Source organism: Dunckerocampus dactyliophorus, chromosome 7 (assembly GCF_027744805.1).
Source record: "Dunckerocampus dactyliophorus isolate RoL2022-P2 chromosome 7, RoL_Ddac_1.1, whole genome shotgun sequence".
Taxonomy (NCBI): domain Eukaryota; kingdom Metazoa; phylum Chordata; class Actinopteri; order Syngnathiformes; family Syngnathidae; genus Dunckerocampus; species Dunckerocampus dactyliophorus.
In genome coordinates, this window is record NC_072825.1 from 26,127,607 (window position 1) to 26,151,037 (window position 23,431).

General features: G+C 37.5%; 2 protein-coding genes and 1 long non-coding RNA gene across 5 annotated transcripts; 2 read left to right on the top strand and 1 right to left on the bottom strand.

The window, feature by feature from the left end:
* Positions 1 to 255: 255 nt before the first annotated feature.
* On the bottom strand, positions 256 to 6,893 carry zgc:174935 (uncharacterized protein LOC796019 homolog). Its single transcript, XM_054782984.1, has 4 exons — positions 6,356 to 6,893; positions 2,992 to 3,046; positions 830 to 944; positions 256 to 577 (listed from the first exon to the last, which is right to left on the bottom strand). Exons 1-4 carry the CDS (start codon positions 6,647 to 6,649, stop codon positions 427 to 429), a joined length of 615 nt encoding a protein of 204 aa, XP_054638959.1. The 5' UTR covers positions 6,650 to 6,893; the 3' UTR covers positions 256 to 426.
* LOC129185653 (uncharacterized) lies at positions 6,392 to 9,789 on the top strand. 3 transcript variants are annotated; one of them, XR_008572111.1, is made up of 8 exons: positions 6,393 to 7,412; positions 7,594 to 7,778; positions 7,896 to 7,926; positions 8,055 to 8,223; positions 8,359 to 8,495; positions 8,601 to 8,694; positions 8,791 to 9,157; positions 9,269 to 9,789. It is a non-coding gene; the product is annotated as an uncharacterized LOC129185653 (long non-coding RNA). The 3 variants fall into 3 exon arrangements; XR_008572110.1 differs by having other exon boundaries at positions 6,394 to 7,412; positions 7,594 to 7,926; positions 8,791 to 8,849; positions 8,983 to 9,157; XR_008572109.1 differs by having other exon boundaries at positions 6,392 to 7,412; positions 7,594 to 7,926.
* A 5,464-nt stretch (positions 9,790 to 15,253) lies between these two features.
* si:dkey-87o1.2 (uncharacterized protein LOC796684 homolog) lies at positions 15,254 to 23,075 on the top strand. The gene is made up of 4 exons (XM_054783221.1): positions 15,254 to 15,658; positions 20,245 to 20,299; positions 21,878 to 21,995; positions 22,095 to 23,075. The coding sequence occupies exons 1-4, from the start codon at positions 15,362 to 15,364 to the stop codon at positions 22,123 to 22,125; spliced, it is 501 nt and encodes a 166-aa protein (XP_054639196.1). The 5' UTR covers positions 15,254 to 15,361; the 3' UTR covers positions 22,126 to 23,075.
* The last annotated feature ends 356 nt before the right edge of the window (positions 23,076 to 23,431 follow it).

The window sequence follows — 23,431 nt, forward strand, 5'->3', positions numbered from 1 at the left end:
CTCTCAGCGTTTTACGTTTTAATGTTGCAAGATCTCGTTACATCCCTAATATTGCAGTACTCGTCTTACTTTGCACAGTTTTTATTTGTAAAAATTGTGACGTCACAGTAGAGTACAGTGTCTTCATTCATTACACAACGGTAGTTTGACGGAAAAGCCAATATTGGTCTTGGTTGATATCTGCATCAGTAATGAAGTGCTGGATAATATCTGAACATCGGACATCGGTAAGAAAGCTAGTATTGAGCATCTCTAGTGGGTAGACAATCGTTTTATTTGTTCCACAAGAATAAGTAACATGGTGAAATTAAATATCCAATGTGGCAACCTCAGGAAAGGACGTACATGGTACTACATGATACCAGATGCTTTCGTGGATTTGATTCTATAAGGCGATTAGAAGCCGCCAGCTTGTGCTCCTTTGGTTTACAGTTTTGGTTCCTCTGGTTTTGCTTCTTCTGCTTTTGGTTCCTCTGGTTTAGGAAGCTCTGTCTTTGGCTCCTCTGGTTTCGGGGGTTCTGCCTTTGGCTCCTCTGGTTTCGGGGCCTCTGCAACTCCTTCACTGCTACACAACTTGCTGCAAGAGAAACCAAACAAAGGCTAATGATTGCATTTTCCTGAGAAGCATCCAAATGGATGCTTCAGAGGTGCCAGAAGAGTATCATTTGCACATCTGCTTTTCTGCCCATGATCTCCTCTTCGATCATCTCGCAAGACAAGTTCCATGATTTGAGGCTGGTAAATAATACATAGCACTAATAACTTAACATGAGGTGACATAAGCATCCCACCAACTACGTGCAGAAAGTGGAAACCATGCAGTATATACCTTGCAGAATCTGCTCCTTTCTTCAAAAAGGCACATATGGCACTTGGACCTTGTAGCTGTTTCTTCAGTGATTCCAGTTCAGCGATCCATGAGTCCTTCTCTTTACTGTTCTCACCTTGAGGTCACATGATCACATGAAGATAAAGGTTAAGACCACATAAACTGTAGTTAAAGCACATGCGATTATATTATATCATATTTTTTCACTAGCAAGTGTTTGCCCCCTCCTGATTTCTTATTTTTTACATGTCACTTAAATGTTTTCATATCATCAAACAAATGTAAACATTAGTCAGTGATAACACAAAATGCAGTTTTTAAATGAAACTTTTTTATTATTAAAAGGGAGAAATCCAAACCTACATGGCCCTGTGTGAAAAAGTGATTGCCCCCTAAACCTAATAACTGCTTGGGCCGCCCTTAGCAGCAACAAGCGTTTGATGATATGATATGATGATGATATGAATATGAAGTGAAAAAACCCCGATAAAAATACAGTATAGTTGACAATCTGTGCAGAGTGGGAGAAGGCTAGCGCACCTACAATGGTGCGTTCAAGGACTGTCAAACAAAGTGGGACACTCGCAACAAGCAAGATAAAAATGCAAAAACTTCAAACTATATTGTTTTTTTGAATAAAATAATGGTCCATATTTCCAACATTGATATGCATTTACTTAAAATTGTATTTAGTTATTTACACAAGTTTTTGTGTGTGTGTGTATTTTTTTATCAGTGTCTGAAAGGTTTCCTTGGCCCAGTTCGGCCCCGCCCACGGACCGGTACTGGGCCCCGGCCCGGTGGTTGGGGACCCCTGACGTAGTACATACCGCTCTTTTGCAGTCTATATAGCTAATGCTGCAGCAGGAGTTAAGAGAGCTAAATGTTGCTTGCTAACCCGCATTATGGCGAAACCAACAGGCAGTGCAACATCCACTCACCAAACTAAAGTAAAAAAAAAAAAAAGGTGGTCTGCCTGTCAGAGTATGTAAGAACAGAAGAACAAGAGGTGAAACTGGGTGAGACTTTTTCTTTTTTGAGTGAGAAAGCCTTCTTTAAAAAAATAAAACATGGTGCAAAGCCAAGGTAGCAAGCCAGTTTTTGTGCAGCGTGGAGTGAATGTGTGGCGTAACTGTGCATGTTTTACAGAAGTGCTTTTATTTTGATGGCCGGACGTACAGGATACAGGCAGTGTTATGCCGAGCTTGTGTTGCAGAAGGTCGGTTGAGAATTAATTTACTTTTTTTTTTTTTTCTTTCTTTAGACAAAAATAAACATGCACCACGAATATGGCATCAATTTCAAGTAAATTTGCAGGATAAAATAGTGCCGCAACGGGCTGCTTTAAAACAGAAAGTGAAAGTCAAATTAGGAAATGAAAGTACACCTCATTCACAATATAAATGGTAAACAAGAAAAGAAATGGGAAATGAAATGATAAATCTACAAGGTTCAGATGGTTCATTGTATGAGATACTGTAGTTCCACGGCTTGGTTTGTCTGAGGTTGTGGAAAAAAAGGAAAGCTACATTGTGGAATCCTCCTTGCCATCTCTTCGAAACCACTCATATACAAAATATGACAGCATGGAAGTTCTCAGCTTTCTCAGGTGTAGGACAGGTGCGACACTACAGTGTGCATGTCTGATGTCGCTCACAGGAAGTCCAGGAAGCCCTCAGGTTGTTTTTGTGTATGCTCAGATACTTGGAAAATTAGGGGTAACATTGAGCTCTGCTCAATTTCATGCCCAAGAGGGTTAAGGCCATGCTAGATAACAAAATATTCACACCAGGAAGACAATTTGGACACTCTGTTACTCACTCGCACTAGGAATTCAGGTTTCTCTGCAATGAACCGCTGGCAGCACTCATGCAGCCCCATACCATGGCACCATTATCTTGGTACTCACTTGTATTGCATTGTGTCTGAGTCATTTTGAGTGGATTGTAAACTATACTGCTGCAGAAACTGTACAGTGACTACTCTTACGTTATATCCATTTATTTCTATAGTATTGTCCCTTGAAAAATTATAATAAAATGCTTGATGAATCGTGGAGGGGTGTACTTGTCTGAGATACTGTGTATATTAAGACAATGTTGCATATAAATTACAGTATATAGTGTGTACGATGCTGCAGTGGAGGCTAAGAAGTAGATTACCTTGCAGATTGCTGACTAGGGTCTGTAGTGCCACCAACTCCTCATTTAGTGATTTCTGCAGGGCAGGAAAGAGCAAGTCAGCTACATGATTTATATTATCTTCATGATCAACGTCATGAATTGTCCACAGTAAAGGTTCTTATCTGTGCGATGATCAAGAACAGACACAAGTTGTCTTTTGTCTTTATATTTGACTGTCGTTCCATTTTTTTGGTGACATTGTAGGAATGTTCTATGATGAAATCCTATTATGACGACTATTTCATAAAGCAATGCCGTCTTTGCACTTGTTTGCATATTCATTTTATACACTAAACCCTTTTCATGAAGTTGTGTGATCCAATCTACAGTAAGTCACCCGTGACAAACAACAACAACAAACAGTTAAATCGAGAGTGTCCAAAGTGCGCCCCGGGGGACCATTTGCGACCCACAGTTGTTTTTGTATTGGCCGGTGGCACATTCTAAAAATAGAATTTAATAAGAAAACTTTTTTTTTAAATGAAAAGAAAAATCAGCAGGAATTTTACAAGGATAAAGTGTTAAAATAGTTGTAATCTAATGAGGAAAAAGTTGGAATTTTATGAAAATAACTTCATAATATGAGGAAAAATAGCGTCATTTTAGTAGCATTAAGTTAATATTTTAAAGAATTTTTTTTTTTTAAGTCACAATATTATGACAAACAACAAAACAACATATACAGTTGTAATTTTTGTAAAATTAGGTTGCGTAAAAAGTTATGTTACGAGAATTAAGTCAAAAAAATATGTGAATGAAGTCACAGCAACAGCTGTAAATTTACACAAATAAAGACAAAATATCAAGAGAAAAAAAGTCGTATTCTAATGAGAAGAAAAGTTGCCATTTTTCAAGAATAAACTGACAATATTATGAGGAAAAAAACATGGTTTTGGTAGCATGGAGTTGAAATATTAGGAAAAAAATACATTATTTTTTTAAAGTCAAAGTTATAATATAATGGGACTAAAGACAAAATATTCAGAGAAAAAAACTAACAAAAATTATAGAAGAAGAAAGTCGAAATACTGTATTTTGGGGAGGAACAGCAAAAAAATGGGACAAAAGAACAAAGGCCGAAGTTGATATGAATAATAGCCTTTTTCACCTACGTATATCACAAAGCTCAGATGCATTTTTTTTTAAATACATGTAACTTCTTACCATATCGACATGTGTTGCTTTCCAAAATATCGGGGCCCTTGCGTCCTTTCATTTTTCACTATGTGGCCCTCCCCGGAAAACATCTGGACACCCCTGAACTAAATGGACCTTTTCCCACACATGAATTTTGTATGGTTTCCTTGGGCCATGATGACAGCTTGCAAACAAATTCAGAAATGCAAATAAATCAATAAAAAGATTTTAATAACATTCATTGACTATCATAATTATACTTTTAACAATTACAGAAACATAAACTTCGATAATTACCAGTATTAATGTCAACTTGGGGTCTTTTAAAATGATATTGGATCCCAGTGCGGCACTATAGTATGTTTTCTTTTAAACAAATACTCCATAAATGTGTTCTTAAAAAAAAACAAAAACAAAAACAAAAAAACCTTTAATATATTTCAACTTTATTCTTCCAATATAATTTTTCCCTCATAGTATTATGTCTATTGTTGGAAAATGGTTACTTTTTTCTTGAAAGATTTCCTGAGTATTAGAACTTTATTCTGCTAATATTTGGACTACTCTCATAAAATCACTGTTTGTTTCTTCCATATTTGCTGTTTTTCTGTAGCTTTCCCGTTTAACTGTATTTTCAAAATGTACCGAGGGCCATTAAAGAAATAGTCGCTGGCTGCAAATGGCCCCCGCTTTGTAAGATATCAAAACATATTTGAGGTGAATTAATGCCAGAGAAAGTAATTTTTACTCTTAAATGAATGCAAATAAAGGGCTCCTGCAGAAAGGGCACTTTTCTCATGCAGGGCAAAGGGGCAGGTGCTTGAGCACCACGAGGGCTCTACCTGTGCTCGTGCCTTCTTTTACGTAATCTGATGTGGGCCATGTGTAGTTTCATTTTTAGAATATGCCGAGGGCCAACAAAATAAGAGCTGCAGGCCACAGATGGTCCCCCGGTCTCTTTATGGACGCCACCGACCTGCAGTATGTTTATTGTGGTCAGTGATCGGAGTAATGGCAGTAAAAAGAATGGTTACTAATACAGTTATTGTTTTCCAGTAACAGCAAATGTAAATGAATGAAATGAATTACTTTAGCGTCCTGACAGAGCCACACAGAGTCTGATGCTCTTTTTCCAACTTTATTCTGACCGTAACGTGTCAGCAGTGCTCAGTTTGGACATCTCCAACTTGCACGCACTGTGTCCTGTCCACACCCATACAACACTTCCTCATTCTCCACCAATCACTGACGTCGGAATGCCGAAAATCAGCACAAAACACAAGTAGGTGGTTCCATTAAAGGAAAACTGCACTTTTTTTATTTTATTTTGCCCATCATCCACAATCTTTATGTGAGACATGAACACATACAGTATGTCTCTCTTTTCTGTGAGTCTTTATTTGCATATTTTGACTATATTCCCATAATATACAACTCTTTTCACCTAATTTTCCAAAATTACAGCCTTATTATGTTTTGTTTGTTTCCCATAATATTACGAGTTTAATTTTTCTCGTTACAATACGGCTTTCTCTTGTATTCTCGTAAAATTATAGCAGTTTTTACAATTTCTGCTGTTTTTAAAAAAAATTTCAACTACTTTAAACTTTCTTCTTTTCCTAATTATGACTGTATTCCCACAATATTTTGACTTTATTCTTGTAACATAACTCTTTTCGCACGCTAACTTTAGTCGTCGTCCTCATGATGTTACGACTTTTGTTTTTAAATGTCTTTTTTCTTTAATATTTCAACTTTATGCTCCTAAAATGATGATATTTATCCTCATATTACGTTATTCTTGTAAAATTACACCTTTTTTGTTAGATTACAACTTTTTTCTCGTAATATTTTGACTTGCGCTTGTAAAATTACTGCTGATTTTTCCATTTTTGGTGATGTTTTTCCTTTTCTTGTTAAATCATATTTTTAGAATGTGCCACAGGCCAGTAAAAAAAAACAAAAAACAGCTGGAAATGGCCCCCGAGCCGCACTTTGGACACTCCCGCATTAAGCACTTATATGGTAAGCAAGATAATCCAGACACATGAACAGTTTTAAAAAAAAAGTAACACAACAATTACTTTCCCTGGTAACTAATTATATTTATGAAGGAATAATTCCTTGACTGTTTTTGGACAGTAACTATAACTAAATTACTTTCTTCAAAGTAATTTGCCCCAACACTGATTGTGGTTGTTCCTACCAGAGCCCCTTGGCATGTTTCTAGGTCTCCCTTGGTCTTCAGTGCTTTCTGATCTGCTGAGTCCGCTCCAGTCTTCAACGCGTTCTCGTCCTTGTTGCTTTGCTCGATTTGGTTCTCAAGGGACATTTTCTCCTCTTGGTATCCTCCCAGCACGTCGTGCGTCACCCGCAGTTTAATACGCTCGATCCTGTTCTGTTTGTCCACTTGGTCGTGCTCCCTTTTGCGAGTTTTGATGACCACCACCAACATGACGGTCAAGGCGATGGTGAGAGGCAGCAACAGTTGCACCTTCATCGTCTCACCTGGCGTCTCGTGTGCGACACACTGCTCTAAACGGACGGCATAGCACGGCTTAGTTGGCGTCCGTGTGTGCTTCCGGATCAACACTTACAAGGAGTCCGCTTGTCCTCTTGTCCAAGTCATGGATTTAAACCAAATACTCACGATGAAGTCGTGGAATCAGCGCTCGTTCACGGTCAACTCCAGGTGTGTCCTAAACACGCCCACGTGTCTCTACATAGGAAGTGCACGGCTCGACACAAACAGCGATTGTGTCGATACAGGCGCGACAGGCGTATACTTGTCTGACAGGAATATTATGTATAACGGACATACCCTTTTTCCAACGACGGCAACTTACTGGAAAACGAAAGGATGCTAACAAGTTATATATATTTCAAGAAAAACCTGCATTTTTGCTTTGTGATATTGATGAAACAAACATATTACACAGCAAATTGAGGAGTGTTAATTTTTTGGTGTTGATGAGAATCTTGAAGTTGGAGTGTCAATCTTACACTATTTGGAGTTGATCTAACACTGCATTTTCTTAAAAATGTTAAATTTAACACTGGATCATGAAAGTGTTGTAGTTAAAATGGAGTGTTGAAAATGTTTAAATCTTGTTAGTGTCAAAATAAAGACATTCAACACTTCCACACTCCATTTAACACCTAACAGTGTTCACGTGCCCACGGACATTTCATTTAGACTCCACCCCTCACTTCACGTTGCTGATGGAAGAAGTTGACAATTAGGAATCATTTTGCATCAGTAGGTAAGTAAACGTTTAAATACTGTAGATGAACTATGAATGAATTGTGTTGTACCTTGTTTACACATAAAAAACGTTAGTTTTTGGTGTGATATTTAAGACTAATAAACTGAGGCAGCTGTTTCCACCCAAAGCCTTTGCTAATGTTAGCTCGTGTTTTTGCTACGTTATATCTTCTATTAAGTGTTGCTGTGAGCTGAATCGGCACTGCCTGGGCAACATTTGTCAAAGTAAGTGAACGCTACGTTATATCTTCATTTTTAATGAGCTAATGGCTACCTAGCTAATTGGCACGAGGAGCCCCCACACGTAGGCCTGCTGGCCCCCAGCAAAGGACTTGATATGCTGTACAAGATACAAGATATCAAGGTTGGCAACTCTAATTGTTACTTTAACTTAAAAATAATTGTCAGGCGTGTGTTGGAAGTGAACTACACAAATTTTTTTTTAGAATGATGCATCTTTATTTTTCTTCTTGATTCACAGCAAACCTTTCCTTGAGACTTACATGAATGTGGTAAGTAATATTTTTTTTTTCAATCAATGCATAATAAGCCCTGCAACTGTGGCAATTCCATATTTATTTAATTATTTTAGTAGGATGTTTTATATTATTATTATTATTTTATTTATTCTTATTCTCAGAGGTGGATGGAGATGTGTAGACTCCACTATCCCTTCACCCCAGTTATCGCCAGTTGGTGGCGAGTCTCCACTCTTGCCGACTACATCCCATTCATCAGGTTCGACAATTTATCCTTCAGCCCACAAGAGGAACCCAACAGAACCAATGGATCAGGATGAAGCATGACGGGTAAGCTTTGAGTAAATGAATGTAAAATTAATATTATCAATGATATGTAGTGTTTTTATGCATGACATTGTTTTATTGAAAAATCCTCTTGAATTCCCATGAACACACTATATATCATTTTAATATTTTTGGCAGAAAGTCGGTGGTGTTTTGAGGGCCAATCCGAAAGGTGAGGAAATCTTCAAGGAGTGCACCAAGACTGAAACACTAACCGATGCAAGGTGTAAACAGATGGTGAACATCCTGGCTGCAGATATGATGGAGCTGCATGGGTAAGAAGAACTTCCCCCTTTCCATTAGAACAGTCATTCCATGTAAGACCATGTACTGTGGGAATGGTTCTATCTGTGATCATTAACTATGATTTGTTTTGAAAGGAGGGTTCCGCCATCATGTGTGATGAGAAATTACGCCCTGAGAATTGTGACTTGTTTTCCATACCTAAAAGATCCATTCTCCAAACCTGGATATGTAAGTGTCTTTTCAATGTAAAACCTAAAGTACTGTTTTTGTTTTTCCTTTAGGTGTGTAGTTTGTATTAAACTCTTGTTTCAAATATGTTCATAGGATGCTTAGCTTAGCGGCAGTGGCTCAAGAGGTAGAGCAGGTCGTCCAGAAATCGTAAGGTTGGTTGATCTTGCTCCCTCCACCCAGTCACTGTTGTGTCCTACACTTCTCCTGGCTCTCAAAGCCGTTCCAAGACTGTTTCTTCATGATGGTCCAAAAACCAGAGGAGAATATCTGTTAACTGGTCAACAGCTGTTTGGTGAGGAGTGCAGGGAGGCACTATCTACAATAAGACATTCAACTGATGAATCCGTGGTCAAAGAAGATGAGAGCAACTTTCCAGTATCGACGGAATATGATCCAAGCACAAGATGTATCATCGTCTGTTCTCAATGTGTTCCCTCGCTTCCTTGATGTTCCTGGATTGGTAAGGAAATCTTGAGTATTCGGACTATTTCAGTATTAGATTACCCATTACATCAACCATGTGTAAACCTGCAGGCCTACAGTATATTAAATATTCATGTCTTGTTTATAGATTGACCAGGATTTCTCAATGATGTTTGGTGATGAAGTATCTCAGAGGTTCCTGGCTAAGTGGTCAACTGTCTTCAAACCAAAAGTCATTGCAGACTTCAAGACTCTCCCGCAAAAGCAGAACATTGATGAGTTGCTGTCAGGAACTGAACCTCAACCTGATGACAGCTGTGGGTGAGAAGTTACGGTATAGAGTACCATGTTGGTGTGTTCAAATGTACTGGATGTAGCTTTGATCTACCTGTGTTCAAGAAGATCTGTGCTATAATAAAACACAAAGAATGTGCTTTCATAATAGCCTGTAATGTAGAAACGATGTACTATGAGGACCTGTTTAAGGCGTACTGCATAGAAGACCAAATGCTTGAGTTTTCTGTCATGTGTTTAAATGAACTGACTCATTTCAAACCATTTGACAAGCAGTGCTCTAATGACAGTTGTCAAAGAGCAAACATACTGTAGTGCCCTGCTGTTATTTAAGCTACTGTCTGTTGGAAATGAAATGCTTTTGAATAAAATGTATGAAGCAGTCAACTAGTCATTTTTAAAAAATGTTTAAATTTTATTTTGAAGTAGTATATTAACACTTTTATAGTGTTAATGTTGCAACTCCTTTTGAGAGTAAAATGACACTATAAGAGTCAATAAATGACTCTTAAGAGAATTAATTTGTGACACCTCACACTAGTGTTAAAAAAATGCAACACCGGTTGGTGTCGAGGAGTGTTAAATTTTAACTATATAAATAGTTAATATTGACTCTACAATGGTGTAAAAATGGCTACACTTTCAAAAGTGTTAAAATAACACTTTGTAGAGTGGACCCCATGGGACACTTTGAAAGTGTTGAGATTAACTCCTACAGTGTCAATTTAGGCCTGCTGAATTTGCTGTGTAGTATTTACATAATAGTATTTATACATACTGTATATTAGTATGAACTTCGGTCTTTGCCGCCTTTTTTTTCCTATTTTGCTGTTTTTTTTTAATTGTCCAAATAGTTCAAGTTTATTCTTAAATAATCTTCGTACATTTTTTTATGGTAATATCATGACTTTATTCGCATAATAGCTTCACATGTTTATTCGCATAATAACTTTTCCCCTACCTTTTTTTTAAACTTTATTTTGTTTTGTTTTATTTTTTTACATTTTAAAAAATAATATATTTTTTCTTCAGTATTTCAACTGTATGCTACATTAATTTTCCTCATAATATTACACGTTTATTCTTGTAAAATTGCGTCTCTTTTTCCCTGTTAGAATACAATGTTTTTCTCTTAATATTTTCACAATATTCTTGCAAAATTACAGCTGTTTTTTTTTTATTTCTGCTGTTTATTAATTTTTAATTTTCCAACTATTTCAACATGCTTCTTGTAAATTTCCATCCATCCATTTTCTATGCTGCTTATCCTCGTTAGGATTGCGGGGGTATGCTGGAGCCTATCCCAGTTGACTTCGGGCGAATACACCCTGAACTGGTCGCCAGCCAATTGCAGGGCTTCTTGTAAATTTTCTTCTCACAATTACAACTTCATTGCCATAATATTTGGACTTTATTCTCGTAACATTATAACTTTTCCCACTACTTTTCCGCAAAATTTCCCAAAAATTAGAACTCTATTTGTTGTTTTGTTTGTTTCTCATAATATTACGACTTTAATAAAAAAGATAAAACCTTTATTTAATAGTTGAACTTTATGCTACTAAAATGACGTTATTTGTCCTCACAATATCACAACGTTATTCTCGTAAAATTAAGACTTTTTCTCATTAAATTACAACTTTTTTCTATTAATATGTTGACTTTATTCTTGTAAAATTACTGCTGTTTTTTTTTCAATTTTTGCTGTTGTTGGGTTTGTTTTTTTTTTAGTTTTCTTGTAAAATTATATTTTTAGAATGTGCTACTGGCCAAGAAAAATTTTTTAAAAAAAGCACAGGGCCGCACTTTTGACACTAGAAATTATATTATTAAATTGGTTGCATAGAAGTTTGTCGATAAAATGTGTGCCTTGTGTTTTATTATGATTATAATCAACAACTTAAAGACAAAAATTACAAAATTATTCAATGATCTTGAAAAATATCAAGTAAAAAGTACCGGTATTGGCAATACTGCCCTGTATTTACTTGGTATCAGATTGATAACAAAATTAGCAGTATCAAGCCAAGGGTCATTTTCGGCCACGGCTTGTTTTTTATAGGCTTTCAGCATTTAAATACAAAAACAAAAACAGTATTAATGAGATATATTATTAGATATTACACTTGTATGCTTTGTTACCCGTAACACGCACAGCGGCCGAGTGGTTAGCATGTTGGCCACACAGCCAGGAGATCTGGAAGATCTGGATTCGTAGACACTCCTAATACAAGTAAAGCAAATATCAACACCCATATACACTCATGTATGTAAGTATTTCTAGATTCTAATGTGCCATTCATTGTGGAAAATCTACTATATCCCCTGAGATCAATTCTGTTTACATGCACCATTCACAGATGTCAAGCTAACAATCAGAATTGTTCAAAGTGGGTGTAAGTATGACTGACACTCACAAACAGAAGTTTGAATACGCTGAAAAAGAAGGATTGTATTTGATTTTTTTCTGAAACATGTGGGTTCGAAATAACTAGTTTGAAGGTATGGACTGGAAAACACAATGCAGTCATAGATTGAGTCCGTGGTGTGGAACATTGGTTAGCGTCCGCCCCGGTTAGCGTGTTTTTTGGATAACGTCGAAAAATTTACGCCATATTTTTGCCTCGGTTTGTGTGCATTCTCCAGTTAGAGTGCAATATGGCACGCGTCTTGTCGTGTTATTAATATACTTTATACTTTTTTTTAAATCAGAATGCGTGCTTCCTTGTTAGCATCAGCTAGTGAACAAAATGGCAACAGGAACCGGAAGTTACGTCGCCCGTCTATAAGTTATTTCTTAAATTCAGTAGTGTTTCTCACTTTCTTTATCAAAATGCTGGAACTACCGACTTTCTTTGGCTCCATTTTGGGTTACAGTAATGAGATGAGAAACACTATTGAATTAAAAAAACAACTCGTGAAAACAGGAAGATGGTGGTGGCGGTTGATGTCGCTGCCACATGCTGTCTTTGGGGACAGTCACGTCAAGAATCACGTCTTCAATGAAGTAACCTTAAATGTTCATTCATTCATCATTTATATGTATTCATATGCATTTCCGATTGTTTTCCTCATCTCAGCCCATAATTTTAAAACTATAACAAGATGTTTTGTGTTAATATTTTTGTCTTTCTGGAGCGGATTAATAGCTTTACATTATTTCTTATGGGAAAAATTAATTCGGTTAGCATCCGTTTCGGTTAGAGTTGCAGCTTCTGGTACATATTAATGACTCTAACCAAAGTTCTGCAGTAGTTTGTTCACTTCCTGTGTCCAGTTGACCATTCTGAATCGGGAAAGAAAAGGATAACAATGTGTAAGAATACAGTTAACAGACTTTGTAGCTAGCTTATGTGCTAATAAAAGAATAAATACATGAAATATACCTCACAATAAAAATATACCTAAAGAAAAAGCTTATACAGTGGAACCGCAGATAGTGTACGCCTCGGTTAGCGTAGGAAATGCTGCCCAAATTTTGCCTTGGTTTGCATACATTTTCTGGTTAGCGTATGGTCTTGTTGTGTTCTTAATACACTAGGTCCCCAACTTCCGAACACAATTGGTTCCAGATGGCCGTTCTTATGTCGAATTGTTCTTCAGTAGGGCAAAAGGTAATATTACCAATGATATAGGTACTACATGTATGTGTATACATATACAGTATATGTGTATGTATGTAAATATGAGTTTGGATGTAGTAGTAATATTAAACGAGGATAATTAATGAAAAAACAATAATAAAAATGATATAATAATACGTAATGATAAATGTTATTTACCTTTGAAGAGGAGTGGTCGAGCACACGTCGTTGTGATGGAGTTGGAGGAGGAGTTATTGAAAAAAAGGACAAATGGTCGTCGTCCTTAGACTCTTCTAAAAGAGGTAGTGTTCTGTGGGTGGTGTAGAATTAAGCAGGCCTATTAACTCTTCATAAACTTTAATTACACGCTCTGTCCGGGTTGTATAATTTAGCTTTGCAGTTAGCTTTATCTCCCCAGCATCGAACTCTTCCTCTGTTGGTCCCATTAGCTCTAATGCTGCCTCTGTTGGTCCCATTAGTAGTGTCACAGTGCCCTCTACTGGTCAAGCATGTACAGTAGCAGTATAAATACTGATTGAGCGACTACAAGGCAAAATAAAATAAAATATAGACCAGTCGGCTTGTGTTTGTATCCGCGAGTGTTCGCTAGTCGGGTGTTCGTAAGTTGGGGACCTAGTGTACACTGCATGAGCCCAACTGTGTTCTGAATGTATTTTATCACAAAATGGAATGGAAACATGGAAATACAAACTGGACTTAAGCTCTGTCGCTCATTTGTGATGTCATCTGTGGTTGACTCTGTAGTTCTTTGCTTTCTTTGCTTCTTTGATCATGATTATAATCAGGATAACACCCAGGATTTTAGGCAAACAATATTTATTTCATCAACAAAGCTATTTGTGAACAACCTACAACAATATAAGAGAATGTAACAACATCAACAAAATGATTCCCTTTTATTACATATAATTGTCTGATCAAAATAAAGACAACAGTGAAAAAAGTAAACAAAAGCAAAAACTACTATTGGCGTTCGTTCAAATGCTTTGACTTTTGCCCCCAAAACCCTCTTGTGTCCATAGACTTATTCCTTGACTTTGTAAAAAATACAACAATACCGTAATCCCTCGTTCATCACTGTTATTTGGTTCCAGACCCGTCTGTAGGATTCCATATTTATAAATGGAATATTTTGGTAGTTAGAGCATAGAAAACCTGTTTACGAGCTTCTAAATTCGATTTTTAACATTATTAGAGCCCTCTACACATAAAATAACACCCCTATAGTCACCAATACACTTATAATGCCTAATGTAGTCGACAAAATAAAAGTAATTAAGCTATTTAAGACATGAATAAGACCCATGCTCGTGTGTTGCTGTAAATGTGTTCCCTAGAGGTGGACAGGAAGTGATGTCGGGGGTTCAGAGATGAGTTTAAGCTTTGCGTGGGTAACTGCCACAAAAGTAGCTTCTGTTTTTATTAGGGACCATTGTGCTTGTTGTGAGATCATTGCAATAAAAGCCGGTTGTTCCGGCGATAAAGTCTGATGCTTGTGTATCTCACTGCACATTACAGTGACATTACTGACACCTGGTGACCAGAGTAGAATATTACATCAACATCTTTGAATGCATCTTTGAGTGCCTTATATTTGCGTTATTTTATTTAGCCATTTTTATGCTCAAAAATGCTAAATTTCAGCAAAAAACCTTAGCATTTGCTTAAATGTGCATTTTTTTTTACTCATAACAGGCCATAGTCAACCACGAAAATGCATGATTTATTAAAATATTTTTGAAAAACCGGGATAGAGTGAAACCGCGGCATTAGCAGTGCGAAGTAGTGAGGGATGACTGTATATACTGTAAATATACAAAATCAACAATATAACAATATCAACAAAACGAAAAAACAGATTTGTGGAACTAAGCAGAAGAGAACTGAAAAATATAGAACTCAGCAAGCTAGTATCAATCCAAAACTGATGCTATCCTTGATGCAGCCTGTAGATTATTGGTATCCCCCTAAAATACAAACGTGGACCAGACTTTGGACGCCGATTGTGTGCAAGTGTATCTAATGAGGTGGCCAGTGAATGTATGGCATACAGTACGTGTCTTACATGTATAATGTATTTGTATACATGTATAATATAATGACATGGGATAAAAACAAATCTGCAGTGTAGTTGTGGTGGCGTGTCAAACAATATGATCAGAGCCATAATTAGATTGTGGGCGGGGTCACAGCAGGACGTAAATCCCATCAAGGTGTGTTTATCCGTGCGTCACTTATGAGGAAGTCGGTGCATTGACACTCCGGGTTGAAGAAGCAGTTTGTCGGGTCTGGTGAGGCGTCTCGATCGGGGAGCGCCGTAAATAAGCTAAAACACACACAAGATGAAGTTTGTGGTTGTTTTATTCGCCCTTAGTGTGGCGGTGATGGTCGCAATGATCTTCCAGATTTTGCGCCAGGAGTTCGAATTTCGCGATTCGAAAGTCCGCAGGCTGGAGGACTTGGCAGTGGCCAAGAGGGAAGAGAAAGTCATCGACTTGATCAAACCACAAATCCGTGAGCTGAGGACCAACCTGGCGTCCGTCATGGGCAGGGTGGATGCGCTGAAGAAACGCAAAGCAGCAGCTGAGAAAACAGAGCAGGACCGTAAAAAGGACTTGGAGGCATGCGGTAAAGATAAGGCAAGCGGCAAAACACACACTTGCATTGACTTCTGTGCTTTTTATTCTGCATGCAACCCACAACCAGTTCAACGACTCACTGTCCATTTGCTCAATCGCATAGGATTAAATGCAAGAGCTAAAATATTAATTTAACAATATGTTTATTAACACAGTTGTACTTTGCAGGGATGTTTCAGTGACTGCTTACAGTGGAACCTCCGTTAGCGTCCCTCCAGTGGTGGACTTAACAATTTTGGGGCCCTCTTCATATGTTCTTTCAACACAAAAAAGGCAGGAAATGCAGCCTCAAAGGCCCCAATCAATAGACAACCTTGCACTAAATTAATACGGGGCGGACAGAATGAGAAAATAAAGTTTCAGATGTAAAACCAATGTATGTCAAAATGCCAGATATTTATTTTTGAACAAAAACAACCCAGACATCATCGCAACAGATGTGTGTTTGAGTTTCAGAGAGAAAGATACTATGTGTATTTACTGAAGGTGAAGAAGAACAATTACAATGTAACAAAAGCAATTAGAAAACAATATATCCCAACATTTATAACTATACACAGTGCCAGGAGGAAGGCATGGAAATGGGGAGACAACAATAGTTTGCAAAGATGACTTATGTTTATGTGTGTGAGATAGAGAGACAGAAACAGGGAGAGTTTCTGATGAAAGAGAGAGGGGGTGTTCATGTGTGTGTCAGAGAGATTATTTAGTAAGGTGTAGAGTGCTTCAAAATATATACAGTATGTCTAAATAAATGATTATCATTTCATTAATGCAATCTCACACACTCTGTCACAGACATAAACACTTTGCAAACTATTGCTTTCTCCCCATTTCCATGACTTCCATGGGAGAGAAGTCCAATGGAGGTTTTCCATATTTGTACAAATACATAATGTGGATGCTTATTATCTTGTTGAAGTCCATCCATAGTGTTGTCCATGTTTTTCGTTGCATACACGTCAAAGGACGAAAGTCCTACTTGTTGCTGTAACTTCTCACTGGACTTCACACATGAGGTGTCGCAGCACCAAACTCAGCGTCATCCAGTAGCAGACTGGAACTCGGCTCGCAGTCCGCGGTAGTTAGCGCTGGCACGTTGACATTTTTTCTCCCGATACCATAGAGAATCTTGAGACCTTCGACAGTGAGGCAATATTTTATTTTTTTGGCATCCTCTCGCCGTTTCCGCTTCTCAAACCCGCTCTGGTTTATCCGCTTCATTTTAAGTAGCTTCACACTTAGCTTCTCACAAAGGCACATTACCGCCGTCATCATGGAACAGTCCATTATAGTGTGGGGGAGAGGGGGCTAGATAATATGAATTTAGCTTTCAGATGGCTTTTTTTGTTCTGTTATTTCTTCAGTATGCTAACATAATTATACATGAATATACTGTATATGGGTGCTGCTGGCAGCGGTGGCCCTGGCCCATGCTGGTTGGGCGAGGGCAGCTGGTTGGGCACCCCCTACTGGTTGGGGGCCTCAGGCAATTGCCTACTTTACTTTAATGGTAAGTCCGCCCTTGCGTTTGCCCCATTTGGTTAACTTCGAAAGTTTCCGCCGCAGTTTTGCCAAGGTTTAGGAGCATTCATTCGGCTAGCGTATGATATGGCGCGCGTCTTGTTGTGTCGTTAATACATTGTGTGAATCCAACTGTGTGCTTAACGTACAAAACGTCCTTCCTTGTCACCACACGATCCGTACAGGAAACGCGACCGGTTCCACGCATGGGCAGAATGCATCTACATCCGGTCGGCCTATTTTTTGTCAGTCACGTGAGGCAAGACGATTTGTAGTACGCATGCGTGATCTACGTCATCCGTCGACCTATTTTACAGCAGTTACAAAGCGTAAGTTACACATGTGCAATATACGTCACTGCCCCTCCCATAAAATGTTATTAAGATTGGAGAAATTACAACATATTCTTTTTTTTTTCTTATTATATTCAAGTGGATAAATTATAATCCCTCTTTTCTTGGTTGCATAAATTATTTAAAAAAAAAAATGCCACAGAAAAAATACAGACAAAAGCATTTGTTAGCAAGATATGTTTGGATGGATGGTATTTTCCGTTGAGGAAAAAAAAAAGCTGAATCCTCTAGATCAGGGTTGTCCAAAGTGTGGCCCAGGGGCCATTAGTGGCCCGTGGATGTGATTTTATCGGCCCGCAGCACAGTCTACAAATGTAAATTGACACGAACACTGAAAAAAAAAACAATACCAGCAGCAAAAATGCGAAAGTCAAAATATTTATTTAAGAGAAGAGTTGTAATCCATCCATCCATCCATTTTCTATACTGCTTCTCCCAGCTGACTTCGGGCGACAGGCGGGGTACACCCTGGACTGGTCGCCAGCCAATGGCAGGGCACATATAGACAAACAACCATTCACACTCACATTCATACCTATGGACAATTTAGAGTCTCCAATTAACCTAACATGCATGTTTTTGGAATGTGGGAGAAAACCGGAGTACCCGGAGAAAACCCACACACGCACGGGGAGAACATGCAAACTCCACACTCCACACTCCACACAGAAATGTGAAAGGGAGAATCGAACCCAGGCTGTTAATGTGTTGGCCAACGTGCTAACCACTAGACCACCGTGCGGCCCGAGTTGTAATCTAGCAAGGAAAAAAAACACAATTTCACAAGAATGAAGTAATAGTATCAGGAAAAATGTCATTTTAGTAGCATGAAGTTGAAATATTAAAGTATGAAGTAATAGTTATATTAAAGTATTAAATTATATTTTTAAAGTAAAAAACAATGAATAAAGTTGTAATTTTTGGAAACTTAGGTTGGGGGAAAATTTATAACATGGGAATAAAGTCAAAATATTAGAAATTTGAGATATTTGGAAAATGAAAAAAAAAGTCAACAGCAGAAATGGAAAACAGCAGACATTTTACCAAAGTAAAGTCAAAATATTAAGAGAAAAAAATAGTTTTATAATGACAAAAAGTTTATGAGAGTAAACTTGTAAAAGAGGAAAAATATCATTTTTGTAACAATGTTGAAATGAAGAAAAAATACAATATTTCTTTAAAAAGATACAGTATAAAGTTATCATTATGAGAAAAAAAATTGACAAGAGGGAAGCTGAAACGTTGGGAAATAAAAAAAAACAAAACAGCAGGAATGGAAAAAAAACAGCTGTCATTTCACAGGAATAAAGTCAAAATATTAAGAAAAAAAGTCAATGGAATGAAGAACGAAAGTCACAGTTTTATAAGAATAAACTCATTATTATGGAAGAAACGTCATTTTTAGTAGCATTTCATCTATATGACAACGCTGAAATGCAGTTTTTTTAATTGGGGTACATGTAGCTTCTTAGCATGTCTCAAAGTGGCCCTTGCATCCTTTCAGAATGTGGCCCTCGGTGGAAAAACGTTTGGACACCCCTGCTCTAGATGAATCCATCATTGCACTCAGCTTATGGTTTCCGTTTAAACACCATTTTATATTATGTTTTATTATATATGGTGTATTGTATTTGTATTTATTTATGTATATTACACGTGACCGGATATGACGTTTACGTCTGTGGCGCATCTGCGCATGCACTACGTACATTGCGTAAGTTTTTACGTAGATCAGTCTTGGTGAATAAAGACGATAGAAACATCCGCATGCTCGCAAAGTCTTTTAATAAGAGTCATATATGAAATATGGTTATTGATCATTTATGTCAGGTGTGGGGAAACTATGGCCCAGGGGCCACATCCGGCCCACCAAGCATTTGAATGCAGCCCGCCAGTTGCTTCCAAAGTAATTCAATCTTTAAGATACAAGCTGGCAACATGACTTGCTAGTAGTCAGTCAATCTGAGACAACCTTTTGATGGTTTAAGTAGCTTTTCACATGCAGCGATCCAGACAACTACCTTACGCACGGTGCCAAAGAAACACAAGTAAAACATACGTGTCACACAACTGAACCTACCCACTGCACAGTCTGGGAAGTAAAAAAGGAGGGACATTGACATACTTAATAGTTAATGTTTTAGCGTTCATACAGTAGTTCATATTATATAGCACATCCTTTATTCATGTACATTCCGGGTGTCTTATTTAGTAAAAAAAAAAAAAAACTGTCAAATTTAATTTTGTCATTTGATATGGTCTGATATTTAAAGTGCTCCTGGAAAAAAGGGACAGAAGCACATACAAGATTGTATGACACTATAATTCCAGGTGGACTGTTACAACATTAAGGGTAAAATAGAGTGCATGTATTTTTTTGTGTGAATTTTGTTAACTCAATGCGACCCGCGAGTCAAAACGTTTGTCCACCCCTGATTTATGTTCATACATTTAAAAGATGATAATAACTACCACAGCACATGACGTCGCAGAAGCGCTGTCGTAAAAATGTGCGAAAGGAGGGAGCGACGTAGGTCTCGCGCACGCGCAGAACCGACCGCATGAGAGGGATATGTTGATGGAGCTACATTTATGGGCAAGTGTACCTAATGAAATTTGAGTCCCACTTTTTTTTTTTTTTTTTTTAAACTTCCTTGCAGCATTTCTACTTGAAATACCAAACAAATACTCTACTATTGTCTTTGTTAGGAAAGCACAGAGAAGAAGAAGAAAGCTGTCGTAGACTCCATGGCAAAACTCAAAGGTATGTACAGTTAGTGTTTGGCCTCAAATACAACCACTGGAAAAAACAAAGAAATTAGGACACCTCACTCTTCTACTCCTGAACTGCTGTGCACAAAAGTGTGAAAATGTTCCAGAACGTGCACCCCGACTGCATTGCTATTTTTCTGACAAGTACACCACATGGTGCCGCTTTTATTAAAGCCTAAAGTTTGACTCCGTGGGTTGGAGTGACTTGAAATTTGTCACAATGACAAGGTTTGGGGGAGGGCAAGGAGACGTCCCTGCAGAGATGCCTTGCAGGTGGTCCCACCTGTATTCACAACAAAGATTCATAAATTGAATATTTTCATAGAAAACCTGTTTACAATCTTCTAATTACAGTTTTTCTTTGATTATTTAGAGCCCTCTAGACATGAAACAACACCCCTATAGTTACCTTTACATTTTTATTGCCCAATATAGTAGATATGGTCAGAGAAAATAAGACATATTACACATAAATAAGACAAACATAGACTCACACTTTAGCAGTTTTTTGTTGTTGCTGTTGTTTTTTGGACAGCGTATTTCTTGCGGTGGCGTCTTTAAATGGCTTTACACTTGTATTACCCAATATAGTAGACCTAATAAGAGTAAATAAGCCATTTAAGAAGTAAATAAAACTCCCGCTCATGTGTGTTACAGTAAATGTGTTCCCTAGGGGACCTTAGCGGCAGGCGGCCAGATGAATACCACTTCACAGTTAGAGCCCTTCTTCTGCCTTGTATTTGTATTTTAGTTCATTTAGTTAGTTCATTCAGCCATTTTTATGCTTGAAAATGCTTAATTTTTAAATTGATTTTTGAAAAACGGCGTTAGAGTGAGGGCGTGATGTTTGAACAGCGATGTAGCGAGGGCTGACTGTACATGGTCGGCCACTTTCGTCAACATTGATAACCAGCTGGCTAAATACACGGCATTAAAATGTGCACAGCGACTTCTTGTTCAGTGCAAAGTAAGTTTCATAATGAATGCATGATAATGTTAACCTGGATTCAACCAAAGCAACGAACAAAATGCACTTTTTTTTTTTATTTTTAGATTGTGAGCCCCTGGAAAAATTATTAGCGCATGTACGGATGCTTTATTGTCACTCTACAACGAAATTAGCAGCTCTGTTGGATGAGGGTATAAAATAAATGCAAGTAAATGCAAATATGCACAAGTAGAGGAAAGCGATGTCAACAAACTGCCGTACGTTAAAAAATTCTTTATTATTGCCCATTCTTCTTACGTCTCGGGAGAAAGTCACAAGTAAATGTGCAAACAATGACTAGTTTTGATTTTGGTTCTGTCCACAGTCGCTTATGTCAACATGAATCCAAGGGGCATTGAGAGACAGGTTTCACCGTAAAAAATTGAGGATATCTGTATTACATGTGTACAGTATGTTAGCATGTCTTTCAAAGCGTTTTGACCACAACCCATCGGGGGGCGCCACACATTTACAGTTATGTGAACAATACCCCCCATGGAGTATGAGCAAATGTGACAGATGTCATTCTTACCGCACCTTCCGGGCGTGTAATGTCACTTTCTCTTTTGCTCCACTCTTCAGCTGATCACGCGGCGGAAAAAACAAAAGCAGAGGAGGAATTAAAAAGCTTGAAACAACAGATTTTGGATCGAGACAAAGCTGTTTGCGTTTTTGCTGATCCCAGCATTGCAGAGGCACGGTAGGAAGCATTCAATCAGGGTGGAAAATAATATCTTGAAGGACACCGGTCCTTTCAGTAATCTTGCATTGTTGGCTTATCATTGTTCCTGTTTTGCAGGAGGCTGTGTGGAATCAATGCTCCACAATGAAGACAACTCCGAAAACAACAATGTTGACGCTGAGCTTGAGCCACAAACTCAGGGGTTTGTTTTGTAAAAGTGTGTGCTCGCTGTTCTGTTTTTGAATACATGAATCAAATCCACTTGATACAGATGTGGAGCTGTTTTTTGTGATGTGATTGTGCCACAGTGTTAAATTGTCTAAGTGCAAAAATAAACAGGCCTCACAAATACAACATTACTTGAAGAATATATTTCAGGGAAAAACCAAGGATGTAAATTAAAGTGTTGTATTTTTTAATATATTTTTTTAACTAATTAATAATCATGACCCTATGTTACTGTCCACAACTGAATGTGGTGAAATGCAGATCCACACTGCTGTCGCTTCAATGCATCACAGACATTCAGCTGGAATACAGATATCTATGACAATGGAATGATGGGTGAGTCGGCTTTGGTGTTTTCTGATTCGTAATGTTTTACATCATATTGTTCTCGTCTCCACATGTGTGCTGACTAGAGATCTTCGATATTGGCCTTCTTACCAATATAATATTACCGATAACGTCCTGCACTTCATTACCGCTACCAATATCAACAGATACAGATATAGGCAGCAGTTCTTCACTCAAACCAGGGGGGTCCAAACTTTTTCCACCGAGGGCCACACACTGAAAATGCAAAGGATGTGGAGAGCCGCTTTTATATTTTTTTAAACCAACCCATGTAAATATGCTTTTTTATAATAAAAGGAAAAACATCCTGCATCTCAGCTTTGTCACTGGTATCGGTGACAAAGCGTGTTCTTAGTATGAACTTTTTCTCCTTACCTTCCACTTTTTTGCTTGTTTTTTCTTTCTTTTTTTTGTGTTTTTACAAATATTTCTCCTTTCTTCTTGTACATTTTTTTTGCAATCTATCTTTATTCTAATAATGTTTTGACTTTATCATCATATTAAAACTTTTACCAAACCAAATTTTTGTAAAATTGCAACTTGTATTTTTTTTGGTTCTCATATTACTGTATTACGTTTTTTTTTAATGTAGATTTTACATACTGTACTTTATGCATTTTTTTGTCTTAATATTATGACTTTATTCTTCCTAATATTTTGTCTTTATTCTTGTAAAACGACTACTAATTTTTTCAATTTTCAGTTTTCTTAGTTGTCTTATTTAATTGTACTTTACCATGTATTGAGGGCCATTAATAAAAAAAAACCTGTCTAATTAACTCAAATATCAGGTCACAACGTAACACAAATAAAGACAAATAATGCAATATGCACTGTAAGTTATAGAAAAAGAGCCATATTTATTTTTAACATTTTGT

What these genes read in the sequence shown, in the direction of transcription:
- zgc:174935 (XM_054782984.1), bottom strand. Translation starts at nt 6,649, where the DNA reads ATGAAGGTGCAACTGTTGCTGCCTCTCACCATCGCCTTGACCGTCATG. An exon ending in CCTAGTCAGCAATCTGCAAG is followed by an intron (nt 945 to 2,991) that starts GTAATCTACTTC and finishes TGTGACCTCAAG; the next exon opens with GTGAGAACAGTAAAGAGAAG. An exon ending in AAAGGAGCAGATTCTGCAAG is followed by an intron (nt 578 to 829) that starts GTATATACTGCA and finishes TTTCTCTTGCAG; the next exon opens with CAAGTTGTGTAGCAGTGAAG.
- si:dkey-87o1.2 (XM_054783221.1), top strand. Translation starts at nt 15,362, where the DNA reads ATGAAGTTTGTGGTTGTTTTATTCGCCCTTAGTGTGGCGGTGATGGTC. An exon ending in CTCCATGGCAAAACTCAAAG is followed by an intron (nt 20,300 to 21,877) that starts GTATGTACAGTT and finishes TCCACTCTTCAG; the next exon opens with CTGATCACGCGGCGGAAAAA. An exon ending in CCCAGCATTGCAGAGGCACG is followed by an intron (nt 21,996 to 22,094) that starts GTAGGAAGCATT and finishes CCTGTTTTGCAG; the next exon opens with GAGGCTGTGTGGAATCAATG.